Source organism: Eumetopias jubatus, unplaced genomic scaffold, assembly GCF_037043125.1.
Source record: "Eumetopias jubatus isolate StellerSeaLion01/CBP00866 unplaced genomic scaffold, mEumJub1_p1.0 scaffold_4, whole genome shotgun sequence".
Taxonomy (NCBI): Eukaryota; Metazoa; Chordata; class Mammalia; order Carnivora; family Otariidae; genus Eumetopias; species Eumetopias jubatus.
This window is the reverse complement of record NW_028274810.1, coordinates 161,461,946-161,480,588: the sequence shown is the minus strand read 5'-3', so window position 1 is coordinate 161,480,588 and position 18,643 is coordinate 161,461,946. Positions and strand designations below refer to the sequence as shown.

General features: G+C 41.8%; 1 protein-coding gene across 1 annotated transcript in view; it reads left to right on the top strand.

Annotated features, from left to right (window-relative positions):
- STMN2 (stathmin 2) overlaps positions 1-6,229 on the top strand; it is a 49,501-nt gene extending 43,272 nt beyond the window's left edge. Inside the window, exon 5 of the mRNA XM_028112928.2 lies at positions 4,858-6,229. Coding sequence (XP_027968729.1) covers positions 4,858-4,917 — 60 coding nt within the window. The 3' untranslated portion in view covers positions 4,918-6,229. The remainder of the gene's footprint in view (positions 1-4,857) is intronic.
- Positions 6,230-18,643: the final 12,414 nt, after the last annotated feature.

The following is an 18,643-nucleotide window of genomic DNA, read 5'->3' as shown; positions in this document are numbered from 1 at the left end:
TCTGTGGTTTATGAGTGACACTCTGGTGAGGTTTAAAATGTTCTTATTCTTGGAATAGAATAATAGAAAGAGACACAGAGACAGAGACGGAGATGGAGACAGAAAAGCCCCTATTCCTGCCACACAGAAAGGATTAAAGAGACACTTTCTGCCTCCCCTAACATGTCCTTCCTCCCCTAACGCTCGACAGCATCCTGCAGAAAATTCGCTGCCTGGCCCACCAGGAACCCTGAGTAGCAACAGCTCGCTCATCAGACCCGAACAGGATCTGTAGTGGGTAATTTTGAAAGATCGGTTAAAGCGGGTATAATCATTTTAACAATAATACATACATTCATTAAACACATAAGTTTAACATCAAACATTTAAATGTCCAGCCAATCACCAATCTTTCGATGTAGGCCAGGACCTTTGTGAGAAGTGGATCAGTTAATAGGGGTCCCATGTCCTTTCCCCACCCCCCCATTTTCCACCTATGCCCCATTAGCCATGTCTTACAGTTTCAATTTCTTTAAAATTGGGTGAGGACTAAAGACATCTGCAAAATAATATGGATATATAGCATCTATACAACTTTTCTTTTTTTACAATTTCGCCTCGCTTTTATAGTCGATCCAATATCTGATCATAATTCCCTTTCTCGAGTATTTCCAAAGCTTACCCTCCACCCTCACAATTTTCTATTACTGTAATATTTAACTGAATCATATAATTAAATTTTCAACTAGCTAGTGGAACAGACTGGAAATATCAATGACTGCAAGCAAGCATATAACTCAACCAGTGAGAGGAAAAGTATGTGGAAATAATAGGGAAGAGCCTCCCAGCCTCACAGGCAACCCAACATTTAGGAGATAGCAGGATGATGGAGGGGATGGAGAATGTTGGTTTACCTAGCAGGTCAATTGAAAGGACTTCCACTGAAGCTTGTTGAATTCTCCACTTAGTTCAAATGGTGTCACATCCTCTTGCTTTTATACCACAATCCCACCACTCACTAGCTACTGCCAAGACTGCCCAGATCATAATATTGTGGCAGAGACCAAAGGAATTTTCCATGGTGTTCAGGAGTGAGAGAAACAAAAAAAGGAGATGCCTTGACAGCTACTTTGCCTAGCCAACCACAAAGGACAGTACTTAAGAAATAAGAGTTGTTTTAGTATAACTGATAATTTCACCTCTAACAATAGAGAAAAGTTGAAGTGAAAACATTATAGCCATTATTTCAGTGACAATCACATCACATGATATGATATAGCTTAAAATAATAAAAATAGTTTGAGGGAATAAGATTCTGTGATTCTTTTCCTAAAGGATGATTTTGATGCTACATAATGCTTTAGATCAAGATTTCGGCCATCATTAGTTTTCATCTGTGGTCAATTTTTATTCTTCTCATCTGACTTTGTTTCTTTGGGGGGGTTCATTCTTATTCACAAGTGCCATTTATGTAAGTATTTACTATTGAACATATCAGATGAATGAATAATGAAAGGAAAAGAGGAGTTAAAACTAGCTGTTACCGATTGGTCCCTGTAGGCCAGCCATTTTGCGTGTACTGTTGCATGTAATCCAAACAACAACCCTGAAAGGAGATACTGTTATTGTCCTCGTTGCACATCTGAGGGACTTTGTCCTTAGAGAGTTTACGCCATTTGGTCAAGATCACAAAGCTAAGTAGACCAGAGAGTTTAGATTTGAACCCATGTCTTTTTGATTCCCAACATCCATACTAAGCTAAAGCTGCAATTCTTTGTCAATCATCAAACAATGCTCAGTAAGCAGGCTTGGCAGTACCATTGGAAGTTTATACTCCAGTGACCACTGTCATCTTAATATATATGAAAACGTGCCTTCCTGGCACTCACAGCTCACTCCTGACCCCACTTTTGTTTTGCAAGTGCATGGTCATTTGTCAAAAGAATTCTTGATGATATTGATTGACCTCGTTTTGCATTTAAATAGACTCATATAACAGAATTTCATAGATGGAACTGATACTCTGGGTCATCTAATTCAAATCCCTGGTTTGTATTTGATACCTAGTGAGGCAAAGGAGACATTAAAAGGTAAAGAAAAAAAAAGGAAGACCTCATATTTCTTGGCTTCCAGCACAGAAATCTCTCTAATCACATTTTCTTAAGGAATTGGAATTTCTCCTAACTTTTCCTTTCATACATGTTTGCGTATCAAGGGGATAGTTGCATACAATGCTAAAAGATGATATATTACACTTCCCTTATATTGATGGGAGGAAGGAGGGAAATCTCAGAGAACTTTGTAAATGTAGATCTGCTTCAGTCTGTCTCAACCAAGGGTATGACAGCACCCGCCGAATAGTGGAAGCTCAATAATGAGATGCATCTTGTCAAAGAATAGCCTTGACTTTTTGATGAGCATCACAACTACCTTAATAACTTCTAACAATTGCGGTTTCCTGATTAAAAAAAAAAAAAAAAAAAAGACTATGTTGAAAACCTCCCGCATGTCTGCCCTTTGATTCTCCCACATTCTGATAGAAAGTCAAATTACAATTTTATGGGTATATATTTGGGGATTTGAATACAAAGTTTTCAAATAACATATTTACTAAACTACCTGAAAATAAACAATGTTTCTCCTAGAAACTCAGAAATTATTTATTTTCCCTTTTTTAATGTTTCTCTTCAGCTCACAGATCTATTTGTTCTTTCCTGTAGCGGAACCCATTTCCTTACAATTAATTTTGAGTTTCATAAGAAGTGTGCTCCAGGGAGGCCCAGGATTGCTAATTATAATGCTCCCTGTTAGAAATTTGAGTTTAGATCAATCCTTAGGCTTGGGTCTCTGTTATTTTGCTCTAGTATACTGATGGTCTGGGCTTTTTCTCAATTTTTGTCCGAGCTCAGCTCTCACTAATGAGCTTCTTTCTGCATGAGAAAGATTTTGCTGCATCTTTTTCCTCACGATGGCGGGACAAAAAGAAGGAAGGGCCAGGTGTGTCTCTGCTCCTTCCTCTGTGATATTTCTAAATGGGACAGACGTGACTTCCCTATATAAGCCTTTTCCCCCTTCTCGTCACGGCTTTTCAACATACACAAAAAGCTCATTTAAACCAATTAAATAAAATTGTGTTTCAACTCACTGGAGTCAACTTCCTGCTTACTCCAATTCTATCTTTGAAGGAAGTGTAAGATGTTATACGCCTTTTTCTCCCAGCACCCACATTTGAAAAGATACATGTTTCCGCACAACTATTAAATTTTTTCCTTCTGCTAACAGTGAGGTTGTGGAGTTGTGGTTAACAGAGTGGGCTGTAGAGCCAGGCTCCCGGAGGTGGAGTCCCAGCTCTGCCGCTTGTTAGTTCTGTGATCTTGGGCAAGTGGCGTAGGCTTTCCATGCCTCAGTTTCTTCATTTGTTAAATGGGAACCAGAATAATGCCTCTACCGTGGGATTGTTGTGAGGAGGAACAGGGAACTTGACAGGTAAAAATGTGTATTTATGCAGAAGTGCTTACCTATTAAGTGCCTAATAAATGCTCAGTATTATAAAGAACACAGAAAGCAGGGACTCATTGAGATTAATCGAGTTTAATGGTAAGATTTACTTTATAGCTGGCCACGGTCTTTGCCCCTGAACTAAGGGAATCCATAGAGCCAGAAGAAATTTCTGGAGCTACAGGGGAAAAAAAATAGCAATATAAATAATACTCTAAGTAGAAAAAGAAATAATACTAATAATTTTTAGCATTTTACAATTTCAATTCAACAAGCAATTATTTAGTACCTATGATATGCAAGACATGGGGTTTATAGTCATTCAGTATAGAACTGTGTACTGAAAAATACCTGATCCACCCTTCCCCTCACTTTCCTCCACAGAAAGTTCAGTTCCCAAACCAAACTTAGCGCCTCAGTTCCTCATGTAAATAAATATTCACCCATCACGGGCTTAGTGCAGAACACTCTGCTATGCCCAGCAAGTGTAACAAAAGTGAGAAAATACAGTCCTGGCCTTCAGTGAGCTTATATATAAGCTTCTACTTAATATAGAAGATGAGACAAGAACAGGAATGCCCATAGTAGAAGTTAAAATAAAATGGCTGCCACTCATAAGCAAAGGTTTATGCAGGTGTTCAAAAGGAAAGTAAGATTAATTTTATTTTGTGATCTCCTGAAAATCTTCGTGGAGGAAGACATAACTGCTACAGGCTTTAAAGAGTGGGTTTATGATCCTGACCAAATGGAGACAGAAGACTAGGAATCTCAAGCATTAAAAATTGCATGAAAAGACAACTCCATTATACAAAAACACCAAGTATGTGTATGTAGGAGAAGAGTAGAGGGTAAGGCTGGAAAGGTTATTTGGACTCAAGCTTTGAAAGACCCTGACAAACAGAGTAAGCATTTAGGAAACATACAAAAAGCCTTCTTCCTGCAATTAATCCTCTCAAAGTGTCCACTGGCAATTATAAAGCCCTTAACATATTCAGGAAGAGGAAAAAAAAGAAACCATTAAAAATGACAGGGTAAGCAACAATGTGATGTTTTATTGCTACTTCCTGGATTTAGATAGTAGTCGTCATATTCAAAATTCTCTTAATCATAGGACCTTTCGATCATAGTTTTGATCAAATATAGCATTAAGGTTTTTTTAGATGCTGTAAGTCTTATAAGATCCTCCATAATATGATACTTCCTGGGTCTCCTGTGGTCATGTCTCGTGAAATGAGAAAATTTCCTAAAGATAGACACCAAACAACTGGGTGACTTCCAGTGAGACACGTACCCTGTAAAGGAGTAGGCAGGCCTTCCTGGGTCTCCGTGGAGCAGAGAGCCGGGCTCTGTGACGTTGCTTCTCCCTTTGGTGTTTTCCAGGAGAGGCATGCTGCCGAGGTGCGCAGGAACAAGGAGCTCCAGGTTGAACTTTCTGGCTGAAGTGATGGAGGGTATGGCACGCCCCACCGTTAGTAAATCCCCCTGCCTATATTATAATGGATCATGCGATATCAGTATGGGAAATGTATGACATGGTTTAAAAAGAACTCATTATAAAAAACAAAAAACAGAATCAAAAATTAAAAAAAAATTCAATGCGGTCTCTTTGCAGAATGTTTTGCTTGATGTTTAAAAAATACCTTGGATCTTATTTTGTAAATACTTACATTTTTGTTAAAAAATACAAGTATTGCATTATGCAAGTTATTTCATAATCTTACATGTCCTGTAACAGGCTTTTGATGTTGTGTCTTTCCACTCAAATGAATTTGCTAGGTCTGTTCTTTTTGAAGCCCTCATGTTGAACTCCATTCCCTGCCCTTTTCATTCCAACAGAAAAATGAGGTCAGTAGACAGTCCATGGTGCTAGAAACCCACCATTGCCTAATGACCTAGACAGCTTTGTAATCTCTGAACTTGACTAAGACCATACCTAGGTTACAGGTATTATGATTCCATGCAAACCTCCACATTTGTTCACTCATAATCTACTAACTGTCTAGAAACTACAAAACCAGGCTGAGAAAAAAAAACAAACAAACACCATTCATAGCATTTACTTCTGCTTCTACTGGATTATGTGCTACAAATGTGCTTTGGCTTTAGAAAGGGATGGATGAGAAGACAGATCTGAGATCAGTCTGGGTAGAAGCAAAAAGTTGAACCTCTTAAAACTGCTGAACACAGATCCAAATCCAAATGGTTCAAGCAGCCGTGAAATCGCTCTTCATGAAGTGGGCTTAATTCTCTAGTTTAAGTTCTTTTGATGGAATGAATTACTTAATGTGTCAGGTGGCTTATTTGTGGATGCCATGATTGATGATGTTCATTTTAAGCTCTTACCTATAGTACAAGTACATGATGCTACTGAGTATTTTTCCACTTGGAAACTGTGAGCTGGTTGTTGCATTAAAACACACACACGAACAAGATCAAAAACACTGCGGACTTTCACTCAAGCTGGTCTTTCTTCCCCAGTGTGAGGCAATCCTGCCTATTAAAATAAAATGAAATTTACTCCATCTGTGAGGGCTGATACAGCTAAGGGGGCTAGGCAGGGCATTTGTGCCAACTAAGAATCACCAGACACCCACCATAAGTACCTATCGCAGTTTTGAAGTCGTTTCTCCCCCAAATCCCAACTCCTGAAGGTTGCTGCCTGCATATTTACTCTTCATTAGTGCTATTTTCCTGTATGTCATTGTGAGCAAGCTGTGATTAATAAAGAATTGGAGTTCTGTGAACTAATAAAGATTCGGTCTGGTCTCTTGCCCCTTCACGTATCTGACCCTGGAGTTCAGATTTTGAAAGGGTGGCCATTGGATTAGACAATCCCCTAAGCAAAGAGACAATAATTAGAGTTTGAAGGAAACCTGTGCCCTGCTGACTCACTTCCTTCCTAGGGCAGCCGGCAGCCTCTCTTTTCTCTTTCCCTCTGACAGGCCAGCACAGCAGGCGAGGTCTTCAATCTGTTCCCCTTTAAAAAAAAACATTCAGGACCGAAGGAGATAACCATAGGTTCAGACGGAACATTCTGAGAAAGAGACCCCCTTTCAAAGCACTTGGAAGGTTCCTGGCACACCTCGCGTTCTCCCATGTGGCCACAGACTACCTTCGCCAGCCTGTGAGATGTGATTTCCCTGCCGTGCCGCTGAATTCTGCGCTGCCAAGAAGCACACTGCACACATGGACACAGCAGGGTCCTGTCAGTGACCCAGATGGATCCTCCAGGACCAAAGGAACCACATCCAGGTTTAGCAGAAAATCATAAATGATTGAAACCACAGACTTATGAATAAGTAAACTGGGCTATCGTCCATAGGAGCACTAACAAGCCAAGTCTGGGCGGGTGGGGGGGAAGGCCACCTGGCCCCCTATCTTGAATATCCTTTATTTATAGGAATCTAACATTGCAGCCATCAATACACATGCCTACAAACATGGGCTCCATTATCTTCCTTTGGGAAGTCGATCGCAGCTTCTGATTAGCATAAAATAATCTGTATTTTTACACTGCTTTTTACATAACTTAGTTTGTAATTTTTTTATATACCATTATTCGAAGGGTTCCCATTGGGCCAGACCCTGTGATTAAGCCCTAGAAACATGAAAATGAGTGACCACAAGAAGCTCACAATTTACTTGCTTATGTTTAGCTCAGAACTAGCAAGTAGGATATTTTGGTCTTTCCTTGCAGCATATTGAGGGGAAACATAAAATTTCTGTGAAGTTTTCTGAAATATTAGAATTAGTTGACAAACCTCTCACACTACTTTGTGGGTCCCTAAACTGGAAATGCTGACCAGTCCAACTGCCTAATCCCAAAAGTGAAGAAGCTAAGGCACAGAGAGACAGAGAAGGCTAAGTGATTTTGCTCCAGCTCACAAGGCCCACTTAGCGTGAATGCTCTCCTTATTAGTAGCTCATCAGCAGACCATCCTCAAATCTTACCACACCAGTGAGGATGTATTATGTCTTTGAAGCTCCCCTAGACTACTGGTTTCCAAATTTTGGCATACTTCAGAGTCATTTGGAGGGCTTGTTAAAAATAGATTGCTGAGCTCCAACCACAGAATTTCTGATTCCTGAGGTCTGTGTGGCAGCCTGAGAATGTGCATTTCTATCATGTTCCCAAGTGGTACTAACCTCACTTGAGAGACCCCACTACAAAATGGCATTGATACAGATGTGTGGATTCTTGCTGATGGCCACCATGGTGATATTGTGTCAGTCAGGGCATGTTCCACTGGGGTGGGGTGTGAAAAGAAACTGATCCAATCGTACTCAAAAAAGTGTAAGTGGAACCCAAAGGAATCCAAGAAGAAGAAAAATGAACAACTACACCTTCCAGGTTAATAAAACAATAGAAAGAAAGCATCTAAGAGACAGATGAGGTCGAGGAACCAATAGTCTTGCATCTCTGACACAACATATTATTTTAGTACGGCTTAAAACATCTCCTCCTGACCCGTTAAGAGTTGAACTAAGAGCTCTTTGCAGGGATGATGTCATTTTGTGAATTATCCACAGATTGTTAGTCTTACTCCACTTAGAATTTTTTCTACAGAGTCTAGTTTCCTCAGGACAATGTTTAAATGGCACATATCACTTTGAAATGCACTCGGAAGAAAATTGACGTAATCTCAGTGGTTTAAAGATTTACCCTCCTCTCCTGTTTCTTCTGTACTCAAAAATATATGGAACAACTGAGGGTTGACAAATGTTGTTTTCTCTGGAGGCAAGCACCGGCCTTTACAACATTTCTGAGGAGAAAACATAGGCAAAAATGTCCTGATGGCCATCCCACCAAGGGAGAGAATGAGAAGGAGATATGGCACCCTTAACTTAAGCAACCAAATAATCGCCTTTTGTGTTCCCAGCCCTGAACAAGCCATGATCCTTGACTTCTGATCAGACAATTTGCTGAAAATTCCTAAGGCAAACACACAGCCCAAAGCAAAAATAAGATTCCCAAGCTTCTCCCCCATATTACTGCGGTCATCTTGGATCCCTCACTGTCCCCACCACCCACCTCCAGTTGATCATCAGGTAGCATCAATTTGACCTCAGAACTGTCCCTCATTTCTTCCTTCTTTTCTATTACCATAATCACTGCCCTGGTTTGGGTTGTATTAGCCTCTTACAAAAAAATCATGTCTCCTTCACTCCAATCTGCCAGAGCTGAATGAAATCTGCGCTCCTCTGCATGGCATTAAAGTGCCTCACTGTCCCCCTCATTTCTCAAGAACATTACTCCCCTTGGACACCAAACTATTCACGCTGACAAGAAACTTCTGGTCTCTATGCACATGCTGTACTCTGCCTAGAATTACCTTCACTCCAAATTAGCCAGGAGATGCTAGATCAGGCTGTGATAAAATCTACAAAATCTCAGGGAGGCTAGTAAATCACAGAGGCTTATTTCCTACTCCTGATCCATGTCCAGCATGGGTCACTCTGGACTCCGTGTCATTCCTCACTCTGCACTAAAGGCCAGGGAGCTGCCTTTCTCTGAGACACTGCCGGTCACTGTAGAAGGGCGAAAGTGAAAGCAGGCAAATCGTGCACTGGCTCTCCTAAGCTTCTCCCCAGAAGCGGCACACAGCACATTTCATTGGCCAAAGCAAGCGATATGTCCACATTTCGCTCCAAATAGGCAGGAAAGTGCAATCCCAACATAAGCTCAGAAGGAGGAAAGCCAGGAATACTTAATGAACAGCACCGGTGACTACCACCCTACTGGTCACCAAACATTCAGTCACTTTCCTTCCCACATGTAAAGCATACTCACACCGTCCTTGTAATAAAATCCCCAGGTCCATTTGACCATAGCAGCAAGTTCAAGGTCCAGGGTCTCTGGGTGATGATGCCCAGTACTCTCTCTGACAGATGTGGACATGAGTCCTCTTGAGCAGAGACAACTTAATTGGGAAGACAAATTATTTTCCCCAACATATTTAATATACAATGATGAAATGGGGATAAGATGATCACAATAAACACACTTGTTCTAAAGGGAAATAATAGAAGATACATAGCATTCACTGACAATAGAAATTCTGGTGAGACACTGTGAGGGCCCTCTACCCTTGGGATAAAGAGGGAACATTCCTTATGCCTGTCTCTATTCTGATACCCAGGGAGGAGGTCTCCCATCCATGGTTCTTGGTTCTTGGCTCTTGGCTCTAAGTAGATCTGCCTGTTCCTTCATTCTCCTTGGCCACATCTACAGGGGCACTGGAGAATATGCCTTCCTTGGAATCGAGCAGTTCTCTCAGCCAGCTTGCTGCCCACCATATGGATCCAAGAGTTGCTGAGTTTTTACTGATCATCATGTTGGTCCAGATCCTGGCAAGAAACCGATGATACATCACTATAAATGGGTAGATGAAGAGAAATTAATGATGATTCTATCGCAATAGAATGGTATGGACAGATGAAAAGAAACCAGCTAAGGATGGTAAAGCACCAAGGGGGTACCAACAGAGAGAAGCCATTTCCACCCACAGCCTGAAGACCCAGGACACAGTTGTACCTGTAGAAGGTTGCCCAACCTGGGGTTATGACCTTCTGGAGAGGAATTCAGCCTCTAACAAACACAGCCTGGCAAGGAGGGATTGGGGAATAAATGTCCCACCATCCTTCTACTCTCACCCTTCAATCTCTACACAAGGCTTCACATTGGCCAAATCCCCAACCAGAAACCAGAGGGCAAGGGAGCCCAGTGGACGAAACACACAGAAGTCAGCCTCTGGGGCTGGGCAAGAAGAAGAAAGGTAGAGAAAGACCCTGGAGGGACAAACAGAGAATGTGGCCACCTGCAGCACAGACCACAGACTGATTCAGCGACAGCATTAATGACAACCATGATGTCTTCTCCCTTATTTGTCATTAGTACTGCTCACTATTCCTGACATCTTTCCTTTCGGGATTATACTTCCCTGACACGTGGTGTTAGGTAAGGTTGTGTGACCCACTTTGGTCACTGAGATGTGAGCAGAAGTGACAGGTGCCACTGAAAGTGGAAGCTTTAAGAGCAAATTCGTGATCCACCACCCTCTTTTCCCTCCACTACTGTGGCCTGGAATAAGGACGAAGACGAGCACAGCCCGCATCTGTGAGAGACATGTAGCCTGAGTGAGAGGAACTCTTTGTTTTTAGCCTCTGCATTTTGGAGTTGTTTGTTATTCATTAATAAGAATTAGTGGATTGAAACTCTTTTCACCATCATACAGGTCCTTAGCTAGCCATATCATCCTCAGTCTGAAATTGAATGTTTCAACACCTTTCGAGTGGCTTCTATATCCTCAATTCATCTGAACCCTAAATGCCAAGGAAACCAATTAAAGCCATGATATTGGGAGGGAGGCTGAATCTAACCAACTGAACTATTTATTTCAGATACAAAAGGCAAATGGAATGTTTTCATTGGTTTATTATGATGGTAACTATAGTCACCGGCATTGTTTTAAAGGGAAAGAGAACGAAGAGGTGCAAAAAGAAAACTCTAGCCTACAAAAGCTTCACATGCACACTTCTATCAACTACCTCTAAAAGTTATAATTTCCTAACACACCAATTCCAGTGACTGAGATTTCAATAGACCCTTTTGTGTATTAAAGGGAGATGCAAGGTGTACTAACATTTCATTTAAATCAATGGGTACTTGAGGAAATTTTTTTCACACCTGCTTGTAATAAATATGTTACCTCCCACCCTGAATACTAGTTAAATAAGTGTATCAGTTCAGGTCTGTAAGCTATATGACAGATGCTAGGCTAGACCACATGTTAGTATGCAGTGGCACACACAATCATGGAAATTAACTCCTCTCCCTCTTCTTAGAGTCACATCCAAATCTTCTTTCTTCCTTACCCCCCAACAATTCATCTTATACCAAAGGGCAAGGATGTGGTGGATATTTTAGAGGCCAAATCCAAATCCAATGGTGCCTTTCTACTAACTTTCAGGTTAGCATTAAGCACTCAGGTCTTTGAAGAAAAAAAAATTGCTACCCTCTAGACTCTTCCAATCCTATTTTCCCTATTCATTTCAGTCAGGCTTCCAGAAGCTATTTCTCTCCCTTCACTTCCCATGCACCCCTTAACCTACAGCCATCTGCCTTCTGTTCTCCCCTTTCCAGTTAAACTACCTGTACCACTATACCAATGGCCTCTTTGGCACTAAACCAAATAGAAACTCTTATACTAAGGTCATCCCCAGGTCTTACCTCCCCTAAGGGCCTTCCTTGTACCTTCACACCCCAGTAGATTGGCAAAACATGACACCCGCCCCCTCCCCCACCATGTTCCCAAAGTACCTGTGCAAAATAGTGTAGTGGTCAAGGGCATGGGGTCCCTGATGGTCACTGGGGTTTAAGGTTCCTGGGCAAGTTGCTTATTTTCTTTAAATTTCTCACCTGTAAGTTGGGGATGATATAATACTAAATGCCTATGGCTGATCGAATCACTGTTCTCAATTTATTACTCTCTCCATATGTCCTTGCCATTTGTCATGTGACTTGTAGGACCTCGCACTAAAGGAGGCAGAGTATATTTTCCTATCCCGCTGATGTTGAGTTTGACCATGTGTCATACTTTGGCCAATTGAATAATAATAAATCTGACACGAGTAAATTCTCTACATGTACAGAGGCTGGCTACCTTACACTTCCATAGTCTATCATGAAAATACGTCACAGAGGAACTGCTGTAACAACAGGAATGTGGAGACACATGAGCAGACTTAAGTCCAACCAAAAGCTTGGAGCCAAGGCCAGCTGACTGACAGCCTGAAACAGAAAAAAAAGAAAAAATATGCAAGAAAAGTAAATATTTGTTGTCATGAGCCACCGAGGTGTGAAATGGTTTGTAACACAATATTATTATGAGATGATTAATATAATGTGTGAGAACATTGCTGAGAAGATTAAATGAGCCCATATAAAAGATCTCTACATAGCACCTGGTGCATAGTAAATATTCGATAATTATTAATTATTAACCTATATCATACTGTATTACAATTTCTTTTTACTTAGATGTTTCTCTCAGTTAACCCCATAAGCTCCTCTAAGACAGAGTTTCTAATTTACTGTTGAATCCCTAGTATTTAGGAAGTATTACACACACACACACACACACACACACACACACACACACACACACATATTTCTGGTGAGTTCGTGAGGGAATGAACAAATGAATTTGTGAATCTAAATGACAAAAATACTTATGCAGTGTCTGGTATATAGAGGCATTTAATAAATATTAGTTCCCATCTCTTTCGTCCTTCTATAGTCTGTTAGTGTCTGCTCGGTTTTAAGTTATTTGAGCTTGCAATTAAGCTGTATGTCATTCAAAGGACCATCTTAGATGATCAGAAAAGCAAACTTCTGCGAAAAATGGAAAACTTCCATACATCTAATTACAAAGAAAAACAGAATAAAATCACTTGGGGACAACTCTCCAATCAGAACTTTCAGCTACACACCACCAAACCTATACCGGTCCCACCAGATCACACCACCTGGGCTGCTAACTCTGCTTGCAAGTCATGCCATTTCAGGCAGGTGCTAGTCCAGCTCTCTGAAGCCTCAAGCTCCCATTTGATCCTGAGGAAATAGAGTCTAGCTGAACTGAACTATCTTCAGAAATGGAAAAGTATAGTATCAACACAGTTCTTAGTTTTGGTGACAAATAAATCCCTGGTGTTTATGTCCTGAACACTGGATGTGCTTTGTGTCCTTCAAACCACAAATTCCCTCTGTAAACAAGGTCTTTCCCAGTGGAAACCCCTCCCTCCCCTGAGTACACTTCTTCCTCTGCAGGTCTCAAGGAGACATGCTAAGTACCAACCTTGTTCCTGTTTGCCACTTCTAGATCATTCTACTTCCTCCCTGAAACACCCAGTCTTGAAGCTTGTGTCACCCTACTAGTCAACCTCTTCTCTTCACTGTTGGCATTCACTAGCAACCTCCAGGTGCTGTTCCCTCATTTTTCTATGATTTTTAGTTCCTGAATCACTGTAACTCTCTTCAACTCTACTTCTGTTTTAATGATTGGCAATTTTAATATTCACACAATTGAAGCTTCCACATTCTGCTTTGGGTCGCTTGGCCTCTCCTCCTCGAGGGATCTTGCTCCCCCACTTTTCTTCAGTTGCTCAGCCTTGTGGTTATTCCTAGACCTTCTCATTGTCAGTAATCCAAATCCCACCATTATCTCCATTCCTTGCATCTCTTTGACCACCACCTCCTATCTTTCCAGTTCAATTTAATACCTTGACTCTTCCCCTTCAACCACACTGGGACTCCAGTCCCTTGATAGTAACTCTTCATGTTCCTTTCCCTCCTCAGTCATCACTTCCCCCCAACACACACACTTACCAGCCTATTTTCCCTGGGCAATCATTGCCCTCTCTCTCTTATATATTCTTACAACTTCCTCCCTTAATGTGTTGTGCTTAGTTGGCCAAACCCGTAACCCCAGATAAATTAACTCTCCATATGGCCCACGCTTGTACCCATGCCGATGAACATAGCTGCAGAAATCACACAGCTATTCTGACTGATTTCTCTTTAAATCCATGGATATGAACTTCAGTGGAGGCCTCAATTTTTCCCGACAATCACACTTTATTTCTCTGGTTTTATCCGTATGTTCTCTTACACCTCCTCAAACTTCCAACATCTCCTCCCCTCTGTTCGCACTTATCTGATGACTCTGCTGCCTACTTCACTGAACAAATGAAGTGACTAGAATATAATATCCATCAACTCCCACCAACACATCTAACCACCTACCACGCTTACTTTCTGCTTTTCTGGACATGACTGCAGATGAGCTCTCCAAAGCCGGGCCTTTCATTTGTGCACTAGAGCCCATCTCCTCTAACCAACTCAGATCTATTGCTCCAGGAAGTCTCTCCTCACCCTCCTATTTCATCATTTTTTTCTCTTTCTACAATGTCAGCGTACAAACCTGCTACTATCTCTTCCATCTTAAAAAAAAAAATTTCTACTCCATTTTCCATCAGCTACTGACATATTTCTCTGCTTCACTTTGTAGCAAAATTCCTAAAACATCTTCTACCCTTGCCATCATTTCTCACCCTTTCTTCTTTCACAAGCCCTCTCCAAGAAGGCTTTTACCCCCATTCTACTGTCCCTACACTGTTCTTGCCAGAGCCAACTAAGTGCTAAACAGCGTGAGTGACAAAAGGCTAGACCCATACAAATGCTCAAATTTTGAAACATCCTTATCCTTTTATTATCAAGAGAAGTAAAAAGAGTTTACCTACAAAGGAATACAAATCACATCGCCTCTGACCTCCTCCTGTTGGCAACTCTGAATGCTAAAAGCTAATGGAATGATCTTTTTAAAGTCTTGAGGAAATAATATAGGATTCTATATTCATCAAATGATCAATCAAACATGAAGGCAAAATAAAGATATTTTCGGACATATAAAAACTCCTAAGAGTCTTAGCCCATTTCTGAAAAAATTACTCAGGGATATACTCTGCCAATACAAGAAACCAGGAGGATGTATAGATGTTCTCATTATTGTCGGTGAATATGCTAAATATCATCTAACGTCATTCAGCATCATTCTCGTTCCCTCTGTGCCAACCCCAGACACTAGAAATCTGTGAACCACATTTCCTTTGCCAGCAGAGTTCTCTATATTCTATAGATCCTGTCAATGATAAGCACTTACATCAGATTTGGAAAGTGGAAGAGAAGAAGGCATTCTTTCCCCTCTGGAATTAGCAGTGGACATGCGGGCTTCAGTAAACATGATCTTTTATAGCAGTCACATATCCCTGACAAGGCCCTACCTCAGGACAACTGTGGCCACGGACAGTGGCCTTTCCTGCCTTCTCCTGGCTCCTGGTGGCCACAGCAAGTTTCTGACTTTCTGGATGACACAGCTAAAGGCCTTTTGACTTGCATTCTCGCAAGACTTCCAAAGTTCTGGTAAACACTGAATTCCCATAAATCTCTTTCCATTTGACATAACCACACTGGTGTCTGACTGAATTTTGACCAATAATGGCCCTTTTTAAAAGTAATAACAATTTGGAACTTGAAAAAAAAATGTTATCCAAAAAAGTATTATTCATAAAGTGAAATTGTGTGGAGTTCAAGTTCAAATCGGGTTTCTTCTCAAGCCTCTTATCAGGCTCCTCAAACGCTGTCTTAGCACTTAAGAATTCAGCAAATTTGGGGCACCTGGGTGGCTCAGTCGGTTAAGCGTCTGCCTTCAACTCAGGTCATGATCTCAGAGTCCTGGGATCAAGCCCCATGTTGGCCTCTCTGCCCAGCGGGGAGCCTGCTTCTCCCTTTCCCTCTGCAGCTCCCCCTGCTTGTGCTCTCTCCCTTGCGGTCTTTCTCTCAAATAAATAAAGCCTTAAAAAAAAAATTCAGCAAATTTAAGAATACAGGAAACCTCAGGAAAAATAGATTATTTCTTAAAATTTCACAAAATCTAGAATACTTACAAAGTGTTGGTGCTAGACTTTTAAATTCTCATGTCCTCCAGGCGGAGCAAGATGGCAGAGGAGTAGGAGACCTGGATTTCGTCTGGTCTCAGGAATTCAGCTGAATAGGGATCAAACCATTCTGAACACCTACGAACTCAACAGGAGATCAAAGAAAAGAATAGCAGCAACTCTCTGAACAGAAAAGCGACCACTTACTGGAAGGTAGGACGTGCGGAGAAGTGAATCCGAGGCGATATTCGGGAGGATAGACGGCGGGGGAGGGGGCCTCCGTCCGCCGCTTCTGGCAAGTGATAGAGCCGTGGACCACAAAATCGGAACTTTTAGAAGTCGGCTCCGCTGAGGGACGTCGCTCCAGTGGCTAAGCGGGGGGTGGAACCCTCGCGGGACAGTGTGGTCTCAGGACCCTCGGGGTCACAGAAAGACCGGGGGAGCCTGAGTGCGGCAGAGCTCCCAGGTATGGGAGCGGGGAAGCCGGCTGCGGAGACGGAGCCGAGGCGCGGGCTCTCAGCTCGGGGTTGCCATAAACTGTGATCCGCGGCCCAGTCGGGCCACTGCTCCTCCAACAGGGACCCAACAAGCAGCAGAGCCGGGGAGACTCCCCTTCCTCCCCCGGGAGGAGCGGCGCGGGAGCGCACTGCAGGGATCTGCTGGGTTTGGAGACTCCACACGGGGTCAGGAGCCAGAGATAGAAATGCTCGGTCACAGGCCAGGGGAGCACGGAGTGCGGCCGGAGACCGGGGAGACGGGAGTGACTGACTGCTTTTCCTCTGGGGGCGCACTGAGGAGTGGGGCCCCGAGTTCTTGGCTCCTACCGGGCGGAGACTGGGAGGCTGCCATTTCACTCTCCTCCTCCAAAGCTGTACTGGGAGCTGGCAGAGAACAAAAGCTCCTGAGAGCAAACCCCAGCACATTACTTAGCCCGGACCCGCAAGGGTGGGGCAATTCCGCCTCCGGCAAAGACATTTGGGAACCATGGCAACAGGCCCCTCCCCCAGAAGATCAGCAAAAACAGCTGGCCAAGTCCAAGTTTACCCATCAATGAGAACGGCAGAACTCCAGCGCTAGGGGAATACTGCACATAGAATTCATGGCTTTTTTTACCATGATTCATTAGTCTTTCAAAGTTAATTTTTTAACTGTTTTTTTTTGAATTTTTCTTTTTCCCTTTTTCAACCAACATCTTATCAATCCCTTTTTTTAAAAAAAATTTTTATTTTTCATTTTTAGAGTCATATTCTATCCCTTCCTAGTACTTACCCTTATTTTTGGCATATATATATAAGTTGTTCTCTCTTTAAAATTTTGAGATACAGGGGCGCCTGGGTGGCTCAGTCGGTTAAGTGGCTGCCTTCGGCTCAGGTCATGATCCCAGGGTCCTGGGATCGAGCCCCACATCGGGCTCCCTGCTCGGCGAGGAGCCTGCTTCTCCCTCTCCCTCTGCCTGCCTCTCTGCCTACTTGTTCTCTCTCTGTATCTCTCTGCCAAATAAATAAATAAAATCTTAAAAAAATAATAAAATTAAAATAAAATAAAATTTTGAGATACAGTTTCTTCTAACATATCAAAGTATACCCTAAATCTCTAGTGTATGGCTGGCTTTGTTCCAATCTCCTGCCTGATCGCATTCTCTCCCCCTTTTTTTTTCTTTCTTTCCTTTTTTTTAATCCTCTTCTTTATTTTTTCAAACACCTTTTTATCAATTCCTTTTTTAAAATGTTTTATAATTTTCATCTTTACAGTCATATTCCATCCCTTCATCATATCAACCCTTATTTTGTACATATATAAGTCTTTCTTTCTTTAAAATTTTAGGAGGCACTTTCTTCCAACAGACCAAAAGACACCCAAAATCTAGTGTGTGGCACTGATCTATACACCAGCCTGAACATATTTGATCATATTCTGTTTTTTTTTGTTTTGTTCTGTTTTTGTTTGTTTTTATCTTTATCTTTTTTTCCCCCTCTTTCTTTTTTCTTTCTTTCCCTTTCTTTTCCCCTGGCTTCAGGTCTTTTCTGATTTGTTAAGAGTATATTTTCTGGGGACGTTGTTACCTGTTAGCATTTTGTTCTCTCATTCATCTATTCTCCTCTGGACAAAATGACAAGACAAAATCACCTCAACAAAAAGAATAAGAGGCAGTACCGTCTGCCAGGGACCTACTCAATATGGACATTAGTGTGATGTTGGACCTAGAGTTCAGAATCATGATTTTAAAGGTACTAACTGGGCTTGAAAAAAGCATGGAAGTTATTAGAGAAACTCTTTCTGGAGAAATAAAAGAACTAAAATCTAACCAAGTCGAAATCAAAAAGGCTATTGATGAGGTGCAATCAAAAATGGGGGCACTAACTGCTAGGATAAACGAGGCAGAAGAGAGAATCAGCGATATAGAAGACCAAATGATGGAAAATAAAGAAGCTGAGAAAAAGAGATAAACAACTACTGGATCACAAGGGCAGAATTCGAGAGATAAGCGATATGATAAGACGAAACAACATTAGAATAATTGGGATCCCAGAAGAAGAAGAAAGAGAGAGAGGGGCAGAAGGTATATTGGAGCAAATTATAGCAGAGAACTGCCCTAATGTGGGGAAGGAAACAGGCATCAAAATCCAGGAGGCAGAGAGAACCCCTCTCAAAATCAATAAAAATAGGTCAA